This window comes from Chiloscyllium plagiosum, chromosome 18, assembly GCF_004010195.1.
Source record: "Chiloscyllium plagiosum isolate BGI_BamShark_2017 chromosome 18, ASM401019v2, whole genome shotgun sequence".
Lineage (NCBI taxonomy): Eukaryota > Metazoa > Chordata > Chondrichthyes > Orectolobiformes > Hemiscylliidae > Chiloscyllium > Chiloscyllium plagiosum.
Window position 1 is genome coordinate 24,963,912 of NC_057727.1, and position 18,242 is coordinate 24,982,153.

The 18,242-nt window shown below is 38.8% G+C and overlaps 1 protein-coding gene across 5 annotated transcripts in view; it reads right to left on the bottom strand.

Annotated features, from left to right (window-relative positions):
* The window catches only part of iqsec1b (IQ motif and Sec7 domain ArfGEF 1b), a 489,188-nt gene that overhangs the window by 149,430 nt on the left and 321,516 nt on the right, over positions 1 to 18,242 (bottom strand). The window contains exon 1 of one of the 5 annotated variants that reach the window (XM_043707988.1): positions 9,509 to 9,700. The exons of the other annotated variants lie outside the window; for them this stretch is intronic. Within the exon in view, the coding sequence (XP_043563923.1) occupies positions 9,509 to 9,555 (47 nt within the window). The 5' untranslated portion in view covers positions 9,556 to 9,700. Of the gene's footprint in view, positions 1 to 9,508; positions 9,701 to 18,242 lie in introns of those variants that run through there. 5 annotated transcript variants of the gene reach the window in all.

Sequence of the window (18,242 nt, forward strand, 5' to 3'; positions counted from 1 at the left end):
GGTTGGTTGTTCCGGGTGTCCCAGAGGTGTTCTCTGAAACGTTCCACAAGTAGGCGGCCTGTCTCCCCAATATAGAGGAGGCCACATCAGGTGCAGCGGATGCAATAAATGATGTGTGTGGAGGTGCAGGTGAATTTGTGGCGGATATGGAAGAATCCCTTGGGGCCTTGGAGGGAATTAAGGGGGAAGGTGTGGGCGCAAGTTTTGCATTTCTTGCGGTTGCAGGGGAAGGTGCCGGGAGTGGAGGTTGGGTTGGTGTGGACCTGATGAGGGAGTCACGGAGAGAGTGGTCTTTTCGGAACGCTGATAGGGGAGGGGAGGGAAATATACCCCTGGTGGTGGGGTCCGTTTGGAGGTGGCGGAAATGACGACAGATGATACGCTGTATATGGAGGATGGTGGGGTGATAGGTGAGGTCCAGCGGGGTTCTGTCCTGGTGACGGTTGGAGGGGCGGGGCTCAAGGGCCGAGGAGCGGACACTCTACAGAGGGTCAATTGGGCCAAATGGCCTGTTTCCACACTGTCAGGAATTTAATCCAATTGATAGACAGGGCAGATACAGGTGAAATGCTTCACCTGGTTGGGGAGTCTAGAACTACAGGATAGAAATTAAAAACAAGAGGGATGCCATTTAGACCAAGGTGAGAAGAATTTTGTTTTTCTCAGATTGATGAAGCTTTGAAATTCACTACCACAGGATTGTGGAAGTTCAGCCTTGGAGTATATTTAAGATAGAGGTTTGTAACTTATTTATCAATGATGGAGATAAATAGGTGCAAAAAATATTGAAGTGTTGGATTAGTCATGATAATATTAAATGGCAGACATGTAAGATGGTCTACTCCTGTTCCTATGTTAGGCTACTCTAAACTAGTTTATAGCCAATTAATTTTAAAGGTAAAAATCGCAACACCAGGCTATAGTCCAACAAGTTTAATTGGAAGCACTAGCTTTCAGAGCACCGCTCCTTCATCAGGTGATTGTGGAGTACATAATTGTAAGACACAGAATTTATAGCAAAAGCTTACAGTGCGATACAACTGAAATTATTATTGAAAAATACCTTGATTGTTTGTTAAGTCTCTCATCTGTTAGAATGACCATGTTAGTCTCACTTCTTTCATATGCAAATCACAAAATGTTTTTTTCATAAATACATTCGCAGCTTCACTTTAACAATTGGTGTCAGCCAGATAACGTGTTGAAGATGTTCACCTCCCCCCCGCCCCGTGTTTTGTTGTCTGTGCCATAATGTTTAGACTGACTCTAATCTAAAAAATGAGTTAACAGAGTCTTACATGGATTCATGCAGTTTTTGAGCAAAGTACAAATTCACCCCACAAACGTATATGTGTAGTGTACATGTGTGTGCGTGTGTGTCTGTGAGAGTGTAAAGGGGTCAAGGTCTGTGAGAGGGTACATGTGAGTGTGTGTGTGTGTGTGTCTTGGTTGTGTGTGTGTGTGTGTGTGTGTGTGTGTGAGTAAGTCGGTAAGAGGGTGCATGTGAGAGTGTGCGTGTCTGTAGGAGTCCTACTGACTCTTAGAGACACGCCCCACACACTCCCACATGCACCCTCTCACAGACTAAGACCCCTTTATACACATACATCTCTCTCAGACACTCAACTCCCCAACTCCCCCCCCCACACACACACACAAAATATACATATACGTTTGTGGGATGAATTTGTACTTTCAGAGTTACATTGTACTTTGCTCAAAAACTGCATGAATCCATGTAAGATTCTGTTAATTCATTTTTTTTTAGATTAGAGTCAGTCTAAACATTATGGCACATCAACAGAACACAGGGGGCGAACACCTTCAACACATTATCTGGACTGACACCAATTGTTAAAGTTAACCTGAGAACGTAACATTTTTTTAAAAAAAAGTTGTGATTTGCATATGAAAGAAGTGAAACTAACATGGTCATTCTAATAGATGAGAGACTTAACAAACAATCAAAGTATTTTTCAATATATAATTTCAGTTATATAACACTGTAAACTTTTGCTATAAATTCTGTGTCTTACAATTGTGTACTTCACAATGACCTGAAGGAGCAGTGCTCCGAAAGCTAGTGCTTCCAATTAAACCTGTTGCAATATAACCTGGTGTTGTGAGATTTTTAACTTTGTACACCCCAGTCTAACACCGGCATCTCCAAAACATAATTTTAAAGTGTTACTTATTTTCTTTTGAGTGAGCTAATCGCTGTGTAGTTGGTGGTTTTGTTTAAGAGATATATGTTGGTTAGGATACCAGAAGTTCCTCAGTGTCAAGTAATACCATGGGATCACTTACATCCATGTGAACACTTACATCCACGTGAACAGGTAGCTATGGCTTCATTTCGGCTTTTCAACCAAATGTCAGTACCCTGCTGAAATGTAGTGATGCCTTAACTGCTGACTCATCATTCCACACCTGGAGTGATCACAACACTGGGATTCACCTGAAAGTCAGCCACTGAGTCAACCTGACTTACAAGAGGAGGTAATTCATTACAGGCAGATGCTAGGCGGTTATTGGTTGTCAAAAACATTTATCCCTCTATTACACTGTTCAAATTGACATCTGAATCTACATCTCGCACTATAGTATCATTGTTAGCAGTTCATTCTATTTGACATACAAATCAGTTGGGATTCACTGCCCTGAGATCCTAAATCCAGTTTCAATAAAATGAAAATGGAAAAAATGCAATGGTGTCCAATTCACTTCAAGAAGATTATTCTAGAAATTGTGTCAGTTATAGAACAGGTGGCTGGATTAAAATTTAACAGCAAAACTAACTAGTGATGACTTCTGTTCACCAACAGTCTGAACTGCAACTTTGTCTCAAAAACACATAGTAATCATGATATTTTACTTCTGCTGCAAAATGACGATTTGCTGTTAACACTAAGCAGCTTGAATATGGAGGCAAGGTGACTGACAATGGAGTCGCTTTGCACAAACATGTGGTGCAATTGGATCTCAGCATCAGTATTAGGTCACATCAGATGTCCTAACTTAAACCCTGTAACATTATTCAGTGCTGTCAAAGTACAATACCATCTTTCAACACAGATGGACAGTGATCCTCTTGTTCATTGCAGATAATCACATCGGTCACAGAAATGAAGGGAAAACCAAAAGAAAAATAATAGAAATCATTTCAAAGACTAGTTTTAGAACAAAGAAAATTGATCAGACAATTGATTAAATAGAATGTAATGAAGAACAAAATACAACCAACGTCTTTCTGCAATTCTTATTTTGCAGTTTCTGCAATGATTGTATGTAACCACAGAGAGCACAAACCTTGTGACTTTGGAGATGATAATGTAATTCAGGAATAAAAGGAAGCTAATACTATTGCTTAAAATACAACTCAATGACAGCATATATTTATGTAGACCCTTTCATGTAATATAACACTGTAAACTGCTTGACAGATTTCAGATTACAAGGATGACCATACAATCCTCTACTCTAGATTCATCAATTGTCACTTTTTAGAGTAAAACAATACACAGCAATAGAATTCCCAAAAAATTCAATATGGATATGACAATATTCTGTTATACTGTGCTATATTGTATGATCGCAGGATTCTATGAATCAGAGAGAAATCCATTGATACATTTTTACAACATTATATTACTTTCTGAATATCTAATACCATATGACAAGCAAAAATGGATAATCAATTATCCAAATTTTCAATTATCCAAACAAGGATAAAGAGTATGATTGTATAAGGTAGACAAAAGTGGTAATTATTTTTATATACAAAATTGTTCAACTATATTGAGTAAATTCATCTACCCACATGAAATTGCCAACTTAAGAATGGACAGATGATACATATATGGCAAAGCTGTCCTTAAGTAAAATGTTTACAATGGCTCAGTTATTGCTGTTTGCATAACAATAGGCTAATGAAAAATTACATTAATATCAGTTATTTAAATAGTACTGTAAATTCATTTGATAGCTGCATTGTAAAATGCCATTACCTAGAAATTGCTGTCTAAACTGTGCTACACACTGTAAAACTGTGTCTTTGATTAGCATTTAATTGTTGTACTTGCATAATAGCTATGACTAAAATGTTAAGTCTGTGTGTTACAAGTACAAGTTGCTTTTTAAAAGTGTGACAAATCTGAAAACCCAGTTATTGGCTGTAACTATTAAAAAATTTTTCAAGTATTAGTTTCAATTTTCAAAACATACTGATTATTTTTCTACATTGTACTTTTCCTTCCTAGCTTTAACTGCCCCTAAATCCAATTAGTCTTTCCCTCTGCTTCTTGGGCCTGATTTGACACTTTCTAATGTTCTCTTAATTGTTCATTGTTCCTGTTTATTTCTCAGTCTTTACATCCAAAAGGTTAGGGAGGTACACAACTCTCTGAAGGTCCTGTGCCCCTCACTTGCACTTTCACCAACTTCTCATTCAAAAATACTAAAAAGTCCAGCTGTGAGAATGAATATACGTCTACCTTACCATTAACATATATTTCACATCATCAAAATGGGGCAAATATGTTTCAGTAAAAATACACAAGAGAACATCCAATGTTGTAAATCAGAATAGAGAAGCACAGGAAAATAGTTTATGTTTTACACTGAAGAGGGAGATGGCACAGGGCAGGGTGATACTAGGCACATGGACACACAAGATGGCTGCTGAGCCATCAGTTGGCCAACTTGACACACAAGATGGTTGCCGGATCACAATATGGAGTGAAACAGCAGAGCAAATACAGACACTGCTTGGGGCCACGAGAATGCCAGCACAATGCACTCACAACCCAGTTGATTAGTTTAAGACGGGTGAGGGAGAGAATACACAAGTAACGAACAATGCCTGCGGAAGTGTCTGGGTCCAGCCAACACCTCTCTCAGAAATGCAAACAGCTTGATACAGACTCTATACAATAAGGTAGTAGCCAGGGCTGTAGTAATCATCCTTGTTAGGAAGAGCAATTAGCACCCATTATGAGAGCAATGGATTTCCATGCAGACACTGAAACTGACAATGTCTACGCTGAAATTGACAATGACCACCTGGAAATTAACAAAGGCTGCATTGGAACTGACAGACTGTATCGAAACTATCAACGATTCAAGGCTGCATTGGAACTGACAGACTGTATCGAAACTATCAACGATTCTGCCAATGATTGCCACAAACAAACCATGTTACAAAGACAACCTCATCAGTGACCTATTGTATCACAGGATGTACAGAAGTTTCTTCACCAGAGCTCGGGGTCGAGAGAAGACTCGCAGCTGATCACTGTGCTGTAATGTCTCCCTGGAGTTCCAGTATTTCCTTGTGCAATAAACTGTCATCAAACCCCAATTCTGACTCAGAGATGGGTGTTTTTCCCTACAACAAAATATTGCTAATACCAATGTACATGGAAATAAACATGTATTTAGAAGTAACAGAAAATGAGCCATGAGGTAGCTTGAAATACACTGATGCGAAAAAAAATCTTATCAGCCATTCTTAATTTTCTGTTTCTGCAATCACAGCTATATTTTTTACAGTGGGCTATTTTAGTTGCCTCCTACCTTCATCTCAGACAAACCCCAGATTTGCTCATTACTGTCTGTTAAAAACTTGAACATGTAGAGACAGCGTACAGTTTCATTATTTCCAAAAACTTCTGCTCTTCAAAATACCTAATCATTCCTTGGAAACACACGTCACAGGTGTACAACAGAACAAATGATACCCTAAACAAACAGAACCATGCAATCAAGTAAACAAGGAGGAACACAGTAGTATCCAACCAGAAAAAGTTTCCAATTTCACCATTACTTCATTTACTTCATTGAGCCAGCCAAAAGCAAAAGCCATGAATTCAATCCAAAAGTGATTTAGTTTGCTAGCTGCACACTATTACTAGACAAAGTAATAAAAATTGGAGCAGTTCTGCTGTGTGGAATAAGTACTTTGCACGCTCTAGACATTCTTTCAGGAGGACATCATCATAAAGCATTTGTTTCAGACTCATTCCCTTTTTACTTCAGACTGCACTTATTAGGGAGATATATGTGGCATCTTTAAAAGGCGATTTTTAATTACATTGATCACTGAATTTAGTGAGTTCTTGACAATTCCAAAAGTTAGAGTTGATAGCTAATGTCACACTCTTTCCTTTAGCTAATGCTGCTCAAGTATCCATTACAAAGTTCATGTATGTTGACATCCACTAGTATGATATCAGATTTATTGGCTCGTTTCCCATTTCTATTTCAGGATGTACTGTTCTCAAGTTCAGCTATTCCACTGATACGAAACAATCTACATCAATGCTGATTAAAAGTTGATTGCCAGATTCTTACCTCATGAATACATACATTAAAAATTAACCAAATATCCAAAATCCTTGACTGCTGACCTGAATATTCATTGTAAAAACTGATCCTGTGACTGAATATCAATGTTACAACCATACCTGGCTTCCTTAAAACAAGGTTCAGTTGCTCAAATACTCACTAACATAACATTATGACCAATGGAGTTGCTGCACAATAGTGATTGCGTTGAGTCCATCTTGGTCTTTCCAATTTAATTCCAATCCAGATATTAAAGTAGTATGCACCGTAGTGCAATCAAGGCCCAAAATTCTAATTTCATCACAAATCCTATGCTTGTTGACTATGCCTCATTAGTTTGCAGGCTGTGGATTCAAATCCACTCCAGGTCTTGAGCTCAAAATTCAAGGCTGACACTGCATTTAGAAAGTGGTGCACTTTCAGAGGTGTCATCTCTCAGCAAACAGTCATTAAACTAAGGTTCAATTTTTCCTTTCTAATCAGGTTAAAAGCCCTCATAGCAATAATTTGGAACATACAAGGGGATTGACCTCTGAGTTCTACATAATATATCTCACTTGACTAACATCACAAAAACAGATGTGATCGTTATCACATTTCTTTATGTGGAAGCTTGCTGTGCATTAATTGGTTGCTTTGATGCTTAAGATTATGAGGTGGTGGTGCAGGCGTCAGTGGGGTGGACAAAGGTAAAGATCACACTACACCAGTTCATAATCCAATAGGTTTATCTGGAAGTACTATCTCGGAGCACTGCGCCTTCAACAGATAGCGAGTACGGCAGGATCATAAAACACAGAAATTACAGCACCAGATCATATCGTCATGCAACTGTTATGATATATTGAACAAACGTAGAATGCTGTTAATTCTTTCATCTTTTAGAATGGGTTGCAGATTAATTCATTAATACGTAAATCTCAGAACTTCTTGCAAGACACTTGCATAAAAGGTGAAATCTCTACTCAAACAATTCATTAAAGGTGTGAGGTTTGAGTCTGTCTATATTCCAATCTTGAACCAGACTGGTTCTATTTCCAAAGCAGGAATTCATAAAATGTCACATGGATTGACTGTCTCCAGATTGTGTGCTTTTTTAGCAACATAGAATGTATCTGCAAATGCAAATGCACCCCATAGACTTATATAGGTACGCAGGTGCATGCAAAAGAGAGATATGATCTTGTGCTATAAATTCTGTCTTATAATCCTGCCTCACTAGCTACCTGATGAAGGAGCAACACTCCGAAAGCTAGTACTTGCAAGTAGACCTGTTGGACTATAACCTGGCACTGTGTGATTTTTAATTGAAGATGAAGACAGTAACTGCTTTTCAAAGTGCTTCATTGGCTGTAAAGTGCTTTGGAACACTGGTTGTGGAAGGTACTTTCTAAATATTTTTGCATACTCTCAGAGGCAATTTAATCTTGGTTAAAAGTTTTCATTGCCAAAACACTAACTGGCCTAGATTCATTTCTTAATGTTTAAAGAGGAACAATTTAATTGTTCCACATGAATTTTCACAAAGGAAACAAAAAATGTTTCAGCAGTGGGAGGTAAAAAAATTCTACAAGCAAAGTCAGGTAAAAGGACTACTCTGACTACTTCTCAAACTCTCAGATTTGTAATTTACTATGTTCTTTACGTAACTATAGAAGAATGGAATTGTTTTTTGCTGACATCATCATCCCAGCTTCCACCTTTTTGCAATTGTTGGCACTAACTTTAATTTTGCCAGTGCTGAAATTAAACTTCATCTCCATTTCAACTACTGTGTGACACTTGCATAAAGAAGCCAACAATCAGGGCATGGGGGTTTATGATAAAAGAGATGCGGAGTCTACTGCAACAAATTCTGCAGTCACCAAGTTCTCAAACTACATTCTTTCAATGATGCAAAATATAAGACAGCTATATTAAAAAGCCCATTTCAACTAGATGTGCATACCCCTACATGTTTTATTATTTCTCGTGGGCTAAATTTCTGCCATTCTATTCAGATATGAATAGGACACCAAATGGTTCACCAAAAACAAAGGACTGCTCTCTTTTCAATAAAGACTGGTTACAGAGTATTATTGACACTGCTTAGGAATAGGTTGCCAGTCTTCTCACCTGCAGGATGAAATGAAAAAGAATTGATTACAGAAATAAACCTTATATAAAACGGAAATCCTAAAGTGCTGTTAAACTTGCATCCCTAACTCTCTCTCAACACAAGTCAATGAAAATGATCCTTCTAACATCATGACTTATTTTGGTGACAGCTTTCACTGTATGCAGTGAGAATCTTGGTTCTGTGCGAAAGATGTGAGACAAATGGAAAAAATGGAATCAAATAGCTGTACTCAATGGAGCTCTTTTCCTCAACATCAGCAGTATTACTCACTGTGGTTTCCAGAAGACTGGAAACAAATGTTAAGTCCTTGCAGTAAACCCCATGTTTTCTGATTCACATCTAAATAGGGTTGATTCATTTTACTTGTCATGGCATTCCAACCTCCCATTCTGCACCTTCTGCTATCAAACAAGCTCCATAAACCCTATGAAACTCTGGGAAAATCTAAATTAAATTGGAAAACTACTGCTGAGTCCAGAAGATTTCCCAGTTCTGCCAGGAAACTTGCTGTCAGTTTCAGGAAATGACATGACCTTTTTCCCCGCCCCCACCCCGAGTTTCTAAGCCAACTGAACTGTAAATTTGCTTTGTCAAATCGAACAAAGTCCCCCAAAATCTCTTTTTCTCCCCCTGTGAGAGATCTGAAAGCAGAATCTATTTCAACAATCATGAAAACCTTATATTTGCATTTTCTTACTGGTGCACAATACTGAAGCCAATTGTCATGGCCCAAAAAAACAAGAATTAAATTGCATACATTCTTGTACAGCCCTGTATCATTGTGGACAGTAATACAGCAAGGAAGCAATAAAGAACAAATTTCACACATTGCGGTCAGGCACAAACTATAAGTAGTGTGTTCAAAACTTTTTACATTAAAAGCTCATATACTTGCCAGCAACCATTTACACTGTGTCTGCTTCATTTTATAAATGATCAGACTTGTTTTCCAAAGGAAAATAAAACATGCAAGACCATTCAAATTCTTGAATGACACAGAATTCAGCCACACTAAAAGATAAAAGGACATAAAGGTTGACGTACCTGATGGTCCTCACAGAGATACAGTATTTCCACATTAGATTCCACATTGTATTGACATCACCAATTTGAACGTTTTATTCTCACAGACTGTGGAGTTTTACAGTTGCAGCAAAGAGCTGCCTTCAGGAGCAAGGCAAATTATTTCCTGGTGCAGCCAGTTAATGACTCACAGGCTTGAAACAATTTCCACCAGAACTTATTTAGGGAAAACGTACTAACATTTCAAGGAAACTGCATTAAAAGTTTCTTTGCTCAGCTTCTTGTTGTACTTGCAACATTGATTTGTTATCCTGATTGTTGATCCTGAAACTGAAAATGTATGACGCTCACAAATTTACCAAGTAAGGTAAAAGTCCAAACAGTCTGATGAGGTTTGACAGTCGAGTTCACCATTGGGTAATGCTGGCTGTCTGTGGGGCCCCTTAATATTACTTACCAGATGACAGCAAGGATTTAACAATACACCCTAAATCATCTGGCGGGGACTGTTTAAACTCCCAGCTGCCTGAAGTATTTCCAACTTGTCTAGTACAATAAAACAGTACATATGCAGCCAGTGAAGAATAGATCAGAGTTTTTGCATAACACATTTGACAAGAAACTGTAAATTGAGGTTTCAGATATTATTTTCAGCAGTCATACTACTTGAAGATCATGCAATTTCATAACTCACAAATTAAAATTTTTAGAGCATTATATACCCAAATCTGGAAGCATTTTACTCAACAATTTTTCTCATGAAGTTTAGGTAATAATACTGCAAAACATGGACTGGATTTTAAGTTAATGTCACTTCTAGCAAATGCATCAGATCAGATTGCCTGAGTACATATATTTCATTGAGTGTTAGATTTCATATCACTTAAACTGAAAATTTCTGAAGGATGTTTCCCCTGGCATTGTTGGGGGTGTTTGTGCCCTGGTTCCAGATACCACCCCCAAAGTTGCAGAGCAACTGTATTTAAAATACAGAAGAAATGGGCTGTGGAAGCCTAGTCATTGAGAATATTCAAGACAGACCAATCAATTATGAGATAACACTGACTTCAAACAATAAAGGGGGATAACATCAAAAATTGGCATTCTGCATATCATAGCTCATCAGCTATGTCAGAATGAACTCAAGGGACGGAATGGCCTATTCCTATTTTTATGTTCCTCTTTCACAAATATGGCAATTCTAACAGTCCCCTGAAGCCCAAATGGAGAATTTTTTTTTCCATGTAAGAGTTATATGCCGTCAAGACTCCTATGACACCATATCCTCAATGTTAACTCACGACTGTGTTCCTCTCCATCCCTCCCAGGTGGCAAATCATACCTGTTATGCGATTTCCAAAGCTAGCTACCCAGTTTCCACATGAGACAATGTCAGGTGCTATGTGGAAATAAATAAAACAAACTTTTCACAATCTAATATAGTCCACGCTCATACGTTTAATGAAAAAACCTTCCCATTTAGAAACCACTTCCAAAACATTTACACCTCATGGTTGACCAGGCTGAATAGTCTTTCACTGAAACTTCACAAAGACAGCTAATCCTTTAACAGCTTCACTAAACAGTAAATAAAACTGAACTCAGAAACCCCCATAGAATTAATTGTAGCTTTTGAAGCCAAGCATTTCATATTTATGAAAGAAAATAATTCTTAAGAACAAAATAGTCCTTCGAGAAATGTCAAGATTCCTTGCCACCATTTGAGAGCACCTACACTATTTTATCAATTCATGTCTCCCACAAAGTGGATTAAAACCCTGAATCAGTCAAAATGGGCTCTTTCTGAATTCAGCGCTGAGTTCAAATGATCTTGTTGAGTTCAAGTTTTCCTCCTGAATGAATTATGCCTTGCCTATTTCCTCTATTGCTAAAAACGTGCATTTGTCAGAATGTGTGCGCGCATGTTTGGGATGGGGAGTGGGATGGGCAGTGGAAGAGAGGAGGGGCAGGTGAATTATGTATCCAGGCCTCAAATGTCATTTTCAAGTATCAAATCTGTCCCTGCATTCTGAAGCCATGTTCATGTTATTGCAATCAATCACTCTTCCATCTGAAAAATAAATGGTACTAGTCTCACCACCAGATTTTGACAGCACAAAATGCACTACAGTTCAAAAATTCATTCATTTAAATAAGCTATTTAAATATCAATGAAGACTCATTTCTTCTTTGTGAGGTTCACAATAGACAATGCTATATTTCTGAGATGGTGAGTACCAGTTGCTGTACCCAAAAATATAGGCACATTAGCCCTTTCATGCAAATTTAATAAATCAGTCCGAACATACAGCATAAAAAACTGTAATACTTTCATACAGAAGATTAATATAAATCCATTTATAGTAGTTCAAAAGATATCTACAGATTTAGACATTATTAGCAGTAGAAGAAGAAATAGCTATGTCCATTCACTTTTGAGAACTATGGAGCTCAAAATGGTTGTTTAGTTTTAATTCATTCATGTAATTTTGGGTTCACTGACTAGACCAGCATTTATTGCCTATCCTGAGTTGCTCTTCAGAAGGCGGTGAGCAGCCTTCTTGAACTGCTGCAGTCCAGTGTTGCTGGGGAAGCGGTCTCAGGATTTTGACCCAGCAATACTGAACAAAACATGCATTTGAAGTCAAGATGGTGAATGGCTTGGAGGGGGACTTGTAGGTTGTGGTCTTCCCTTGCATCCGTTGCCCTCATCCCTCCAGATGGAGCTAGTTTGAGTGTGCTGAGGGGCTTTGGTGAAATTCTGCTATGAATCTTGCAGATAATCACAGTTGCTACTGGTGTCATTGGTGGAGGGACTAAATGTTTCTGGATGCGGTGCCAGTCAAGTGGGCTGCATTGTACTGGATGGTGATAAGTTTCCCTGAGTGTTATTGGAGCCTGCATTCATCCAGGCAAGTTAGGAGCATTCCATCTCACTCCTGACTTATGCCTTGCAGATGATGGTCAGGTTTTGGGGAGGTCAGGAGGCAAGTTACTCACTGCAAGATTCCCAGCCTCTGATCTACTCTTGTAGCCATAGTACTTGTATAACTAGTCCAGTTCAGTTTCTGGTCGATCGCAACCCTAGGATGTTGATAGTAGAGAAGTCAGTGATGGTGACACTATTGCAAGTCAAGAGTCTTGGTGGAGATGGTCACAGACTGGTATTTGTATGGTTGAACGTCAATTTCCAATTGTCAGCCCAAGCTTGGATATCATTCAGGTCCTGTTGCATTTGGAGGACTGTCTCAATATCTGAGGAATCGCAGATGGTGCTGAGTATTGTACAATCAGCGGACATCCCCACCTCTCATGGAGGGATGGTCATTGATGGAGTAACAGAAGATGTTGGGTTGAGGACACTGGCCTGAAGAACTCTTGGAGATGTTTAACAGCTGAGATGACTGACCTCCAACCACCACAACCATCATCCTTTGTACCAGACATGACTCCAAAAAGAGAAATTTCTCTTTGATTTCCATTAACTCAAGTTTTACTGGAACTCCTCAATGCCACACCGGTCAAGTACAGCTTTGATATCAAGGGTTTTCACTCTCAACTCACTTCTGGAAATCAGCTGATTTGTCCATGTTTGTACCAAGGCTGTATTGCAGTCAGGAGCAGAAGGTCTTAGTTGGAACCTGAACTGAGCATCAGTGAGCAGGTTGTTGCTAAGCAAGTGTTCCTTGATTGGACTGATGACTACAGTTCCCATCACTTTACTGACGATCAAAATGGGGCACTAATTGGTTTTCTGTATTGCATATAAGATAGACTGGGTAATTTTCCACATTGTCAGGTGGAATGTTGTAGCTGTAGTGGAACAACTTGGCTAGGCATCAGCCTGCTTGGAGTACTAGTCTTCAGTATTATTGCAGGAATGCTGTTAAGGCCCTTAGACTTTGGCAGTATTCATTGCTTCCAACTGTTTTGAATATTGTATAGCTTGAAACAAATTCTGAAGACTGTCATCCATGATACTGGGACCTTTGGAGGAGGCAGAGATGGTCAATCACTCTGCATTTCTGGCTGAAGATTGTTACAAATTCTTCAACCTCATCTTTTGTACTTATGTGTCTGTCCCTCTTATTATCGAAGACAGTAGGTTTGTGGATCCACCTCTTCCAGTCAGTTGTTTAGCTGTCCACCCCCATTCACAACTGGATGTAGCAGGACTGCAGTGTTTAAAGCTAATCCATTCATTGTGAAATACTTTTGTCCTGTCCATCACTTGTTCCTTATGCCAACTGGTAGACAAGTAGTTTTGTTTTGCAGGTTCACCATGTTGACACCTCATTTTTAGGTATGCCTGGTCATGTTCCTGGCATGCCTTCCCTGTACTCTTCATTGTGCATTTATTCTGTTGTCAAAGTCTTTGTACAATTGTATTTTTCTGATTGACCTGACACGACTAATGGCACTGTCCTTTCTTATAGATTTCCATTATAATCATTAGGATATTAGAATTCTACAAAAATGATTTCCAAGGCGTGATCATACTTAATTGTTGTAACAATTCTTTGCCTTTGAATTCAACCAAGGACAGGACATTTCACTGACAAGAATAAGTACACAAATAGAACCTTATGAATATGACATCACTATAAAATATGAATTACTTTTTGACCAATTCAACTGCAAATACATTTTATAGCAATGACAAGTAGATTAAAAGACATCTTTAAAGGTACTACTGCAAGTCAACATCCAATTAAGAGGTACTTAATCAACTTGTACACCAGTACTTAAAATACAGGCTCTGAGTTAGCAAAAATATTAAAAGATGAAATTCTTGAGAATTTTTCTGAACCTAGGCTTGCCAAAGGAACTTGACAATTTAGTTTACGAGATTTGCAAATGTTGCCATGATCTTTTTTTTTATATCACTATTTCCAGGTCAATTAACATATTTCAAGTGTTTGGAAGCAAACAATTGCTATTTTCAAGCTTGCCAAAATCTAATTCTGGATGAAGTCACTCTTGAAGTTTCAAGAAATACAAGAGTAAACTGAATTAACAGGTAACAGTTTGTTATGTGTATGTTCTGTTTGGAGTTTTTTGAAGTGAAGTGTTCTGATACAAATTTTTACAGGATTTAGAAGAAATTTGCTATTAAAGTATTTCAGTTTATGGGATGATCCAAAACATTCATTCAGAAAAAGGGGGAAAAAAGATAGAATATTTCCTTTGAAGAGTTATCAAAAGTAGCTAGGAATGTGGAGTAATCAGATCAGCCATGATCTTAATGAATTGTAGAGCAGGCTCAAGGGGCCAAGTAGCCTGTTCCTGCTCAGCCTAATGTGTGTGTGCTCTCAGCAACACTCATTGTTGTTATACAGATAAATTGTAATAGTCAACTTGCTTTTAAGCAAGATCCCAAAAATGAACAAATTAATACATGATCAGACAAAGTTTGTGGTAGTGCTTTTCACTCAGGCTCATCTTTTTTGTGCAAAATTTCCATGGATTGTCTTCATACAAGTACTTTTACCATATAAAAATTAGCTATATCTAAGTTATTGCTGCAGCTGAGCAACAACTGGCAAAATATGTTAATATCTCCAATGAGAACATATGCACACACAGTGTTCAAAGTTCATTTTGGCTCATGTATGCTAACACTAGTAATGATTCACACTGAAATTAGTAGATTGCCACTAGAGATGATAGAACATGTGGTAGGAATACCAGCTCACATATCCCCACTTTTAGTATGTCCTTCTTGTCGCTTTGACAACATGGCATGGACAAAAACCATGAGGTTTTGAGACTCTGCAATGCTTCCAGTTCTTCACATCCTGTGCACAGCAGTGGCAGGGTCCAAAGCAATACTTTGCAGGTGTTGCTGTGACTTGGTTCAGGTTGTGATACTTTGGGGATCACATTTAATTTTAAGATAATTTGCATTGCTGGACTTCTGAAATCTTCTCAAGATGACCTAAGGGCCCAAGAACTTCATACTCATCATGACATGGGATCCTTCATGTTTATCTGAGTTAGCAGATAGCCTTTCAATTTTGTGTGGCACCGGTAATGCATTGCGCCATTAGCTCTGCAAGGAAAGATCTGCCCAGATTTTACACTTGTGATTTGAAGCGGAAGTAACAGAAAAGGTCACACAGAGCAACGACCAAGCTTTTTGTTTTTGTTTCATTTGTTGGATGTGGACTTTGCTGGCCAGGCCAGCATTTAATACCCATGGAGTTGGTGGGGTCAGCCTCTGCCTTGAACCACTGCAGTCTACATCCTCTAAGTGCACCCTCAGCTCTGTTGAGTTTCAAGATTTTGATCTCTACAGAAAGCTATATGTTGTGATGATTACGCAAGATATAAATTTATATTTTATTCCTAAGCAAGCCTAAAGAGATAACTAAATATGGGGATTTTCTTTCCTATATTCAATTTCCTGGAGGTTGGCATCTGCCTTTGTTCAACAGGTCCTATTGAGGGTGAAAGGAAAGGCTGGTAGGTGTTGGGAATGCTGGATGACTAAAGAAATTGAGCATTTGGTTAAGAAAAAGGAGGAAGCATGTGTCAGGTATAGACAGAGATTGAGTGAATCCTTAGAAGAGTATAAAGGCTGTAAGAGTATACTTAAGAGGGAAATCAGGAAGGCAAAAGGGGGACATGAGATAGCTTTGGCAAATAGAGTTAAAGAGAATCCAAAGGTATTTTTACAAACATATTAAAGATAAAAGGGTAACTAGGGAGAGAATAGGGCCCAAAGATCAGCAAGGCAGCCTTTGTGTTGAGCTGCAGAAAATAGGGGAAGATACTAAACGAGTATTTTGCATCAGTATTTGCATCATGGAAGATATAGAATATTGGGAAATAGATGGAGACATCTTGAAAAATTTCCACATTACAGAGGAGGAAGTGCGGGATGTCTTGAAATGCATCAAAGTGGATAAATCCCCAGGACCTGATCAGGTGTACCCTAGAACTCAGTGGGAAGCTAGGGAAGTGATTGCTGGGCCTCTTGCTGAGATATTTGTATCATCGATAGTCACAGATGAGGTGCCAGGAGAATGGAGGTTGGCTAACCTGGTGCCGCTGTTTAAGAAGGGTGGTAAGGACAAGCCAGAGAACTATACACCGGTGGGCCTGATGTCGGTGGTAGGCAAGGAGAATCCAAAGGGTTTTACAAATATATTAACGACAAAAGGATAACTAGGGAGAGAATAGGTGATGGAGGGTTGATTTTCAGACTGGAGACCTGTGACCAGTGGAGTGCCACAAGGATCGGTGCTGGGTCCACTACTTTTCATCATTCATATAAATGATGTGGATGTGAGCATAAGAGATATAGTTAGTAAGTTTGCAGATGGCACCAAAATTGGAGGTGTAGTGGACAGCAAAGAAGGTTACCTCCGATTACAACAGGATCTTGATCAGATAGGCCAATGGGCTGAGAAGTGGCAGCTTAATTCAGATAAATGTGAGATGCTGCATTTTGGGAAAGCAAATCCGAGCAGGACTTATACACTTAATGGTAAGGTTCTAGGGAATGTTACTGAACAAAGACCTTGGAGTGCAGGTTCATAGCTCCTTGAAAGTAGAGTCACAGGTAGATAGGAAGGCAGTTGTTATGCTTTCCTTTCTTAGTCAGAGTATTGAGTACAGGAGTTGGAAGGTCATGTTGCAGTTCTACAGGGCATTGGTTAGGCCACTGTTGGAATATTGCTTGCAATTCTGGTCTCCTTCCTATCAGAAAGATATTGTGAAACTTTAAAGGGTTTAGAAAAGATTTACAAGGATGTTGCCAAGGTTGGAGGATTTGAGCTATAGGGAGGTTGAATAGGCTGGGGCTGTTCTCGCTGGAGCATCAGAGGCTAGGGGGTGACTTTATAGAGATTTATAAAATCATGAGAGGCATGGATAAGATAAATAAACAAAGTCTTTTCCCTAGGGTGGGGAGTTCACAACTAGAGGGCATAAGCTTAGGGTGAGAGGAGAAAGATATAAAAGAGACCAAAGGGGCAACTTTTTCACACAGAGGGTGGTACATGTATGGAATGAGCTGCCAGAGGAAGTGGAGGCGGCTAGTATAATTGCAACATTTAAAAGGCATCTGGATGGGTATATGAATAGGAAGGGTTTGGGCCAGGTGTTGGCAGGTGGGACTAGATTGGGTTGGGATATTTGGTCGGCATGAATGAGTTGGACCGAAGCTGTTTCCATGCTGTACATCTCTATGACTCTATGACCTTCCCAATGCCAGAGTTTCTAATGACGAATGTTCTAATATCATTCAAACTTATTCAAAGCAGGTGAAAATTTATCAATTTCTTGAGTTTCAGTAATCATGACAATGACAAATAGCTAAGTGCAACTGGCCCCTCACAACACCTCAAAATGGCCATGGACCAACTACAATTCTTTCGAGCTTGTGGACATGCTGATTCCCTATTCTATCTCACCTGAATTATTAATTATGTGCACTGAATAACTTGAGAAAAATATTCAAAGGCAAATCAAATACTATTGCAGAATTTAAAAAAAAATCGCATCAACAATATTCCATCAAGGAGATTTGAACAGAGTGCTTCTAGTCAATGTTCAACATATTGGAGCTCTGATGATAGTTCATTGACCCAAAATGTTAACTCCGATCCTTACCACTGATGCTGTAAAACCTGAGTATTTCCAGTATTTTTTTTTAAATTTCAAAACACTATTCAATTGAGGGTTGGAGGATTTGAGCTATCGGGAGAGGCTGAACAGGCTGGGGCGTTTTCCCTGGAACTTCGGAGGC